Below are 10760 nucleotides of genomic sequence, written 5' to 3'. Positions count from 1 at the left end.
ACGGGTGCCCCGGGTGCCGGCGCAGCCCCGCGCCGGGCGGCAGCACCCTCGCCAGCACCTTCCCCTGCAACGGCCTGTAGCTGGGGAGCGCAACTGGGCCTGCCGGGCATTCGGAAACCTAAGAAGCCATCTATCGGCTAGCCTCTTCTCGGCCCTTGCTACCTATTTCGATTAAAAAGTCTCTGTTGTGCTAACTGCAGATGATTTCACTGCAGAACGTTCTGACATGCAAATGATAGCAATTAATGCCTTTGAAACAATTTACGGTTTCCGGCCTACTTCAACATGTATTAGCATATACCTGGTTTCTTTAATATACACTTTGTTTTTCCAAAACCACAAACATAGTTGCTGGAATTTCATGTGGAAGTGCTTAAGGGGTTGAAAGTTAACACCTTTGTGAGCCGAGCAGTCTCACAGTTGCTGCTAAACAAAAGCCTCTTTGTAGAAGCTTTCTCGAAATGTTTTCTTAACATGTTCCAAGTAGTTTTAGGCAGGCAACTAAAGTAAACAAGATGTTACCATGATAAAAACACTTGTGAAAACATTACAGAGTGCACTTAGTAGTTTCTTTCACATAAACTCCCCTTCGTTTCATCAAAGTTAAATTCACATGAAGCAGATTGCTAGCATCCCTGCAATACAGGATTGCAAGATCTCTCCAAAGGTCTGTGTCTTTCTTTTAAAGAATATTTTTGATTTAAAAATGGTACAGCCATGATTAAGCATATCTAAACCACAATCAAATTTAAAAAAAGGGGGTGGGGGGAATAAAACCCTACTCATTATTCTCCTTCATTTTTTGCCCTGGATGCCTGGATACCTTGCTGAACAAACCACCCCTCCCTCCATTCTTGAGCAACTTGCCATAGAAGGGGTATATATTTCTCTCTGCAACGGTCTTTAAACACATGCAAATGAAATCAAGGCTATAGTCAATTTTGAAGGGAAAAGTCGCTCTGTGCTACCAATTGCTCCTTTCGTTGCCGCCTGCGAGAGGGGCCCTGGTTAACACTCGAGACACACGTGCACCCTCCAGCCCTCACCTTGCTTCCCGCAGCTCGGCAGAAGGCCATCAGGTCACCCCGGTGAGACCGGGCTTGTTTTTGTTTTTAGGCTCGGGGAGTATTCTGGAGCACGCAGGGCGCTACTGTTTCATTAGGCTTAGCAGCAGCCCCTGCTGCTATCAGTTAGCTCTAACTGATACCACGTCACATGATAACCAATGGCTGATGGATTTAAAAAAAAACCACGAAAAAAACCACACCCACCCAAAAACCCAAACGCTAAAACTACAACTTATTTCAAAAAGAAATAGGGAAATAAATGCGTACAATAGCCCGTGTATCTGCTGGTTCTGATAAGCATCCTCCTGTTGGCTGTGAGTGAAAGACAACTAGGATCGTTATTTGTACAGTATTTATCTTTGAAATCAAGGGCCCTGGGGTGTACCTCACCTTGGGAACAAACACTACAGAACGATCACAGAAGAGTGTCAAATCTCTGGTTTTGATTTACCAACAGTTATGATATTTCTTCCTCAGGAGGAAAAGAAATGAACCATGTTTCAGACCTGCAAGTCCTTTTTTCTCCCTTAAGTGCAGAATCATTTTATTGGCATACAGGGCTTTCATTCCACATGTAACTTCTCTTTGCTTTTTCTAACGGGCCTTTTTACCGAGGTAAGTGAAATTAAGCAATGCTCAAATTCATTCACGGGCTGTTTTTCACTTGGTAAACAAGAGCTTTTCTCTTGAGGGGACTGTCAAAAGAGCTTCACAGATTATACAAGTACCAGAAAGAAACTTCAAGCATCTACCTGTTATCTTTTCATTGAGTAACGAATTCTGATAAATGGCAATATAATTTAAGGACGGACGCTCCACAGGAGACTTGGAAGGCTATGGTCTCATTTTATGAAGCAACGCTCACTTCCTAACAGTGTCAATATGCTGCTCGGGGACATTCATTTCTGCATTCATTCTGGGTTAAGTATCACTCCGAACAATAAGACTTTGTCTGGACACTGCAGAACTTGGATAGTGAGAAAATTTACACGAGCCGATGGGTTTAAGAAAGTCACACGAAATATTTCTGTTGAAAGGTTTCAATGGGGGAAAAAAAAAAGCCTGACGATAAGTGAGTGAGAAAAGAACCAGAATTGTTGGAGCTGGGAGTAGATGGAGCCTGGGCTGGTAACGGTTTTCAGGTTATTCCTACCTATTTATTGCCCCAAGTACCTCCTCCAGGTGAACTGGCAGACTTGGTCTACTTACTGAAACATCTCCAAAATACCATATAAAAATCAATCTTGCCTCTACCCATGCCGTGTGACTTAAGGGCTGTATTTCCTACGCATGGTCACGTCAAGCAGTCCACTGCTCTGTAAGAAATCTTCCTCAAACCAACAGATCTAATCTGGAACAGGGGACTAGCACAAGAAGCAAAGGTGGCATAATCTGACCTTATGTGACTACACACGTTACTCCAATATCTAAGGCTACCTTTCCCTTGCATTAAAAATTAGAATTGTTTTAAAGGCCTAAATGCTATAGTACGGCATATGAATATGAATGAGCTGGCAAGTATGGTGAGATTAGCATTTATTTCACTTAAGTGAACAACAGGATGAATTAAAAGAAATGAGGCCACCCTTCATGGAAATTTATGACTAGCACCTTCTTACTTTGTAATCCTCTTGTAATGAGAACCTTCTCATTACTGTACCATTCCTTACTTTTAACATATGTTTATGCCAGGACCAGCGCTGCTCCTACTGAATTCAGGAGGGGTTTTTGCCAGTGGAAGCAGAACTGGCCCATTCTGTTCTGAGAGCGAAAAACCTGTCTGTATCATCTAACATCATCCGACAAACATCCTCTGCTTGCTGTTGCCTTGCTTTTCTTTGCCTCCCCCCCCCCCCCCCCCTTAAAAATCCAGGGAACTGCCCCAGAAAGAATAGATACAGCTGAACCTTTTGGGACTACTTATTCTACTTATCCATCCTGAAGAACCCCGTGTATTTATGTGGACTACCTTCACGAGATCACCACTGTAAATGGGAGCAGAATTTGTCCCTTTATGCATTTAAATCATAAACGTTGCTTGAGCGGTTGGTCTTTTGCGATCTTACAACCGAACAGCCATAGTACTTGAGAAAAGATCCGTGCCCAAACCTTCAAGAACCTGGATGCACCCAAAGCATGCGTGTACCTGGTGACCTACCCAGACAGAAAACTCTTTTGCGATGGGAACACTTTTTGCTCCAGCTTGGAGGGGTGAGGCCGATGGTTTAGCTGTGGAGCAGCCATGTGTAAGTTATTAGAGCTCTGCTGGGCCTTCCCTGCATCGGGATGCACGCATTACCACATACTAGTCCATAATGCACTGTTTATGCAACGCGTAAAACTGTGTTCTTTGGCAGCAAGGAAAGGTCTGCAGCAAACTGCAGGGGCCCAATTAATATAATTATAGTTTATTTTTAGTAGTGTAGACTTTGTTCATTAGTTACTTATTTGACATAAATTAAATTTCACGTGATGTTCTGCAATTCTCTGTTCAATTATGGAGTTAATTTAAGACTAAATTTCTAAATTAAAGTGAAATCAAGGTTAACTCAAGGTCCTATTGTTTACATTATCAATACTGCAACTTAAAAATTATTTAAATAAATAAAAAAAAAAGGCTGCGGAACTGCAAACACTCTATTTTACAGTAATACACTGAGCAAGACCATACTTTCCCCATGGGGCTAATTTACTATCCCCTGTTAAAACATTCTTGAGCCTGATCCAAAAGCCACTGAAGTGAAAGGGAGCTCTCTGTTGACTTCAATGGGCTTTGCATCAGGCCCACGGTGAGTGACAGCACACAAAATTTCAGGGCATGCTTTCTGTACAATGCAAGCGCCAAAAAAACCATCCTTACTTTAGAAATGACTGGAAGTCTTCACATACTGCTTCACAGCCTGGCCACTTGCATACGCCGTGTCCATAGAGCGGATGGCTGTGTGAGTGCTCCTCGTGGGATAAACTGGAGGGGAGAAAGAGAAAAGAGAAAAAGTGGCGTAACTGAAGGTACCGCGCCAGTTAATCTTCATAAAGACTCTTCAGAGCAGCAAACAACAGATCCTGAAACATCCCTAACACCTCACGGTACCCACCTGACTCTGCCCGTGGTTTTTCAAAACAGAATTAAATACCATTTGCAGCGCGAAACATGTGTCATTCTTACTTAGCTATCCTCCTACATTTCATTCATTAATTAAAAGCTTTGTAAAGAATTTAAATTAACATGGACGGGGGAGAAATCATTTGACAGACCTGCTTAATATCCTGCTTGATATTTTGCTAAGAAATTTATGAACATTGCATATTTACAATTCAACTTCATCAGGAAGAAAAAGTCATCTCCATGCAGCAGTGCATTCTTGTAACACAATACAACCGGACCTGAGGCATTCCTCATCGCTATAGAAAGAGGAAAAGCACTGAGTTTGCAGCCCTGGCTTTCCCACCATGTTATTTATTTACTGGGTTGGGTTTTTGTTGTTTTTTCATTTTGGGGTGGGTTTTCTTCTCCTCTTACAGGCTGTTTCTTTGCACAAGTACAGCCCCCTTACGTCCCAGTAAAGAAGACTCAAGATGTATTTTCAAATGCAAAATTCACCATAAAAAAAAGGAACCATGTAATCAAAGGATTCCTCAGTACGAGGGGTTAGTGGGGGCTGTTAACCTTGCTAAGGTTCGGCAGGAACGTCACAGAGCTTTCTAACTACTGAAACCAGGGTTAAAGAAAAAAATTCGTACGAGCACTAAGGGGTTAATCCTTCAGCGGGATTCCAATCAATACGTAATGATTTGGCTGCACTGATCCAAGTCATGAGACGCTTTGATCCGGGCCATGTGGTGCTCAGGGAAATGTATCTGTTGCACTAACTGATGAACCATATTTTAAAATATCCTCTTTATTCAACTTCTGCATGGAAACTTCTTAAGTAAAGGAATTATTTTTGCAACAATTTCCATAACCTTAGATGACTTTAAAAATAAAATGTCAAAGTAATATTGAAATTACTATTTTATGCTCATACACATATCTATTTTTCATAGCAAATCTTTTTGCTACAGTATGCCTGTGCTGTATTATGAACTTCAAACATACACAAAGGATATGAATACATACCAGCATCTAGGTGTGGCTTTCATTACTTATTTTATCCTGGATTACAGGTAATGTTATGGATAAACACCTACTTTTTGCCGTTTTACTTTTATACGCACGTGGAAATGCTGTTTATTCTTGTTCTGTAACATTATCTGCCTGCATACTATAACAAAATTGTGTTCTTGTATTATTTCTGATGCACTAGATAGCAAGATCACTGTAGAACATACCCCTGAGATGCTATCCCAAATGTGAAGAAGTTGCGAGAACATTTCTTGCCCACATTCTGCCACTTTTGACTTTAGGCCCAATGAGAATGTGAAGATAACTGAAGGTGTATTTTTTTAAGTATTTTTAATTTTTTTTTTTAAATTAAAAAAAGGTACAGATCTGACTGGAAAAGGTATTACGAGTTGTACATGACCCTAAATCATTATTTCATTAAAATCTTATGTTTGGCTGTTTACAAATAGTTCTTGAAGCATAAATATATATGTATGTGCAAGGTAATTTCCTAAAAAAAAACCACTGTAGGTGGAGAGACTTATAAAGGCCTTTTCTAGAAGAGAATATTGCACTGGTTTAACTTTATCAGGTTTTTTAAAATGTGCAAGTGGGGAGAAGCTCTACCAGATAAGTTTTTAAAAGAACAAAGGGACCGATGCATTCCTTGCAAGGAAATTAGAAAAATGCTACACCACACATTTCCTCAGCTGAGAAAGAGGGAGAATGGCTGAAGGAAGATCGTCCACCCAAGCCAGACAGGCATACTGTCAAATGCCCTCCATACACATCAGAAAAGAATAATTCAGAAAATAATGGGTTTTATCATCTGCTTCCATACCTGAATACAGCAAAGGGTGAGAAAGTAGGCTTCCATGTTAACACTCCATTAAAGTCCATGAAGACTACATATGAGAGCTACGATTTCAATGTGTTCGGCAGAACCCCCCAAAAATTCAGTGTATTAATTTACACACCGCATGTTACCCATATACCAGGATGACTGCAGAAACGCCGTGTGACGCCAAGTAAGGAGTCAGTCCCCTGTGGGTTTTAAGCACTGTAAATCTCATTATAATATCAACAGGAGTCACATGGCTTAAACCCCCAGCAGGGTTTTTTAAAGTTTCTCTGTGAGAGCCTAAAGGCCATGGCCAAGTCAACGGAAAGAGCCCTACCGAGATTTGTATTTATTTTTTAAATCCAAGTGCAAATCTCTTTTCTTTCCAGGGAACTTGCACAAGACAAGACAAACTATGTAGGACATGATACCCTGGTATTGTGTCCAAAGAAAATGACGGAATGACCAAGAGAGTATCAAACTGTAAACGATGTTCAGGATGTCCAAGTCTAGTGCTGTCAATAACCAGGAAGATTGGTGTTGACTGTAAACGGGAACTTAAAAGGTCATTTTGCTAACACGACGCTAAGCGTTAACATACTGAACACCTACGTATAGCTTCCACTGCCATTTGACAAGGCAGAGCGACTACTTCAACTTACCAAAAATAGACACTTCAAAAAGAAAAAAAACCCCGCAGTATTGAAAGACAAATGCAGGCACCCTTTCTGAAGGCAGCTACTCCCATCCCGCTTGGGGGGGGTTTCAGCAGTGCCTTTCGGTGACCTTTATGTGTCAGTATCAGATTACTGCTATTTTATCCATCCCGCTTTTGAAGATATTATAGATTGCCACTTGTTCCCTGATAGAGCCTTAAGAAGCACCTCAAAACAAAACAAAGAGCGGGTTTATACAGAAGCGGATGTAACGCACAAAGGATACAGCCAGTGGAAATGAATGGAGAACTCTGTTTAACTGATCCAAGTACTCACTTTGTTCGAGCAAATAGAGGTGGAAAATGAAGATTTTAATCCAATACATAAACAAACAGCTTTGTGGGCACAATGCAAACCTATAATCTTGACTTGTTCAATGATATTTTGTCTGCGTGCAAGCACAGTTTCTGTAATCTGGATGCATCCTTGGTCTCGCTGCTGGAGACAGACTTGTAGAAGATCTGAGCATTGGCAAGCAGAAGCAAGTTTTAGGTCTGTTTGATTTCTAATGACACATTAGAGTAGGTGTTTGTTTCTGTCACCCTCTCCTTCCCAGGAACGCATATTCGTGGTTGGGTACTGGTGATGCAACACTAGTTAGGGGAAGTGATTTTATAACAAGACACGATTTTCAAAGAAGTGAAGGAATAAACGATGTAAAAATCAAGATTATATGGGTTTTTTTCCTCCTCCAAATAATGCAATAGTGCAGCGTTATCACATCAAAGTACAGCAAATAACCCTCTGGCAAGTAAAACGTCTTGCGTAAGTCAGCTTATTCATGACATACGACAGAGTCACGAAATCCATGTGGAAAGCTGAAAACAGCGTAAGTGTCCACCTATTTTCTGCTGCCTCCAGCCCCGTTTCCAGTAAGGAGGGGAGAAGGGCCAGGCACTTCCACAGCTCCTCTGTGCCTGCTAGATAAGAGGAGCGGAGTTTTTACCTCTGCCTTCTTCAACCTATGTTGCTTCATAACCCCAAGGATCTCCAGAGGGTCTGGAAGCAAATTCCCTACCTACTCCGACAGGGACGGCTGTTGAAGCTGGTACCTGCACAGCCCCACTTCACCTGATGCCTTCAGCCATTTAACTTTTGGAATATATCTGCTGTGCTACAGCATCACTGAAGAATCACACTCTGGGACACAAAACCACGGGAGGTAGAGAAACCACTGACAGCTAAGCCCCGATGGAGAGTAAAAATGACAGTAATGAAAAATTAAAGAGAGACGGGAACACACTGGGTATCGCGGAAAGTAGTGACCAAAGCACTAGCACGAAAGCTACCTGTGTTGTATGGTTTAATTCAACCCATACTTACTAACCGTGTGAAACTGGGTACCGTGCTTGTACACACTGACAAAAAAAATCACGGGTGGATATAAAAAACAGCTAAGCAGAAGCCCCCGTAATAGTACTTGGGCCACACAGTGGACCATATTTTAAATATTCATGATGCGGACACACTTCATATTCCACTCTCTCTCTTCCACATCTGCTTGGGTCAACGGTCTTTGCCAAAACACTGGGGGAAGTCAGTGACATAGAGAAACATCCTTGATTTTTCTATTACAGTTATGAAGCATTTGCTCACGTTCTAACGGTGCAGAGAACATGCCTGAGCCACCTGCACACTGAAAAATCAATACGACGTCTCCTGCTTTCCTCTTGGAAGGGGTTTGAGCAGGGCACCCACACAAACTGCAGACCTGCCCTTTTTTTTTTTTTTTAAATTTTATTTTATTTCTCAGGGGCAACAGAAAATGACCTCATCTTTGCCAGCTGCTATGAAACCGATGTCGGTGTACGGTCCAGGCAGGAGCACGGGGCTCGGTCTCACACCACATTCCCCCTGGGTTGGATGCGGATGACACAGCCGTCGAGGCAAAATGCCATGATTTGGGTCCTGTGCAGAAGGAGGGGAGACACAACTGAGAGCAAACACGGGTCTCCCGTATTCGTGACCGCCCAGTGAGCTCTAAAGCTCATCAAAAGGCACCGACGGAATAAAGTTGGTGAAAATGTCACAATTCTCTGAGTCAGAAACACTCGCTGTATTTGATTTAAAAATCAAAATGGAAGCAGTAATGATTAGATCCTTGTACCAACTGTACTCAAATACAAGTTCCTGCCTTCATGACAAAATCAACTGACTAAAGGTGTGTTTTGCAGTGAAGTTGCACTGGTGCAAATCCCTCTGAATTCTTACTAAGGTGGCTTAGCACCCCTTTCCTCTCTGAACTGTGAATTTAAAAAAAAATTTAAAAAAAAAAAAAAAATCAAGAAAAGTATTAAGCCATATACTGAAATAGACTACTTCTAGATATTCATGCTCCCGTCCAAGCCTCAGGAACTGCCCAGAAAGCAGGTTACTTGATCTGAACAGAGAATTGTCTGAGCAGGGTAAATGCCTCTCCGCCGCTGGATAAAGCTTAGCAGAGGGTTGTGGGCCTTCGGCAGAGGTGGCATTTGACATGCGTGGCCAGTGGCAGCTCTTCCTAGAGCTGGCTTGCCTATTTTTGGATGCTTTTTAAAGCTCTGTTTCTCCCCTTCCTCAGTACTTTAGTCCACATCCAGACCTAGGACTAGAAGAAGCTCATGTTTTACATCAAGCCCTATTGGAAGTAACAGGAGTGGTATATTACATTTTAAATGACTACACCAATTTAAGACAAATCAGGTTAAAACTGCAGCCTACAGGCTGAAATCCTGTCTTCTAATCAGTGTGCACTAACTTGTAGTATAAGAAAAGGAAAAAAAAAAGCAGAGCCATAGCATTGCTGTTGTAACACAAGGCCAGCAATGCACCCCGAATCACTGCCCCCCATCCTTACGCCTCTTGGGGCACTATTCTCCAAACGCCTGTTGCAAGGAGAGCGCTGGAGCATTTGCAGCAAGACTAAGACAAAATCTGGCTAACATTCCCCTTCTCTTCTACCCCCATCCCCACTGCAAAGAGTATAACCAGACTGGATAATTATACGCATCATCTTCTGGTTTTGATCTATGCACCGATGGTTTGGATTATTAATCAACATTATGACCCTCCAGCACTCTAGAAGTACTACGTACTTCTTCCAGTGGCACCCCCTCTTCCAACCCCGCAGCAGAACTGCCGTGGGGCCCGGACAGGCACTGCCCTACAACCTTTCCTTGGAGGAATTGAACATAGTTCTAGACCACTTAAAAGAAATGCCCATTGCAAAAAAACACAGTATTGAATCCATCACTTATTTCAGGCAGAAGTTCCATTCCTGCACTTGAATTAACGAGTTTCTCTACTATTTAAAACTCTTATTTTTTATTTCAACCTTGTGCCTACGTACTGTAGTGAAAAGTACATCAAATACACCCAGACGCACACAATTTGAAACGGTGGATTTCAAATTCTGACACTGCTAACTAATGAGAACAATTTTTTCCCTCTTCTTCTTTGTAGCATCACTTCATGTACTTACATACCATAATCACATCCTCCTAGAGCCTCTATTTTTCCAGGGTGTAGATCTTTAATTCCCTTTAATCTGTCTTCATAGCCTATTCCCTCCAACTCCTTTATCATCCTAGCTGCTCTCCTCTGTATTTGCTCCAGCTTCTCTTTATCCTTTCTGCAAGAGAGTGGCCAATTGTACATCACACTCTCAATGTGGTTTAACTGGTTCTGCATAAAGTAGAACAGGAAAAAAGGACTCAGATGCAACACGCGTGTTTATGCCTCCCATGACTGCATTTACCTTTTTAACTAAGACATGGCACAGTGTCCCACCTTAATTTCTCAACCCCAGTTATGCCTCAGCCATTTCCCACACAACTGATGCTGAGCAGCTGACGTGTCACGTCAAACCAGCAGTTTGGAATTTTTATTTCCTAGCTGGGCTACTTTCTACTTATCCCTGCTAAATCTCATTTTATTCCACCCTGAACAGCCTCTTAATTTATTCAGATGAAAACGGCTTGATTCAGTATCTTAGTTTAATTAGGAAAAAAATGTGATCCTACCACTTTCTTGGGGTTTGGGGGGGGAGGGGGGGG

At 42.0% G+C, this 10760-nt stretch overlaps 1 protein-coding gene across 1 annotated transcript in view; it reads right to left on the bottom strand.

Annotated features, from left to right (window-relative positions):
* FOXP1 (forkhead box P1) overlaps positions 1 to 10760 on the bottom strand; it is a 230729-nt gene that overhangs the window by 42055 nt on the left and 177914 nt on the right. The window contains exon 8 of the mRNA XM_009284364.2: positions 3928 to 4032. Within this exon, the coding sequence (XP_009282639.1) occupies positions 3928 to 4032 (105 nt within the window). The remainder of the gene's footprint in view (positions 1 to 3927; positions 4033 to 10760) is intronic.

This window comes from Aptenodytes forsteri, unplaced genomic scaffold (assembly GCF_000699145.1).
Source record: "Aptenodytes forsteri isolate BGI_AS27 unplaced genomic scaffold, ASM69914v1 Scaffold53, whole genome shotgun sequence".
Lineage (NCBI taxonomy): Eukaryota > Metazoa > Chordata > Aves > Sphenisciformes > Spheniscidae > Aptenodytes > Aptenodytes forsteri.
This window is presented reverse-complemented; position numbering and strand designations above follow the sequence as displayed.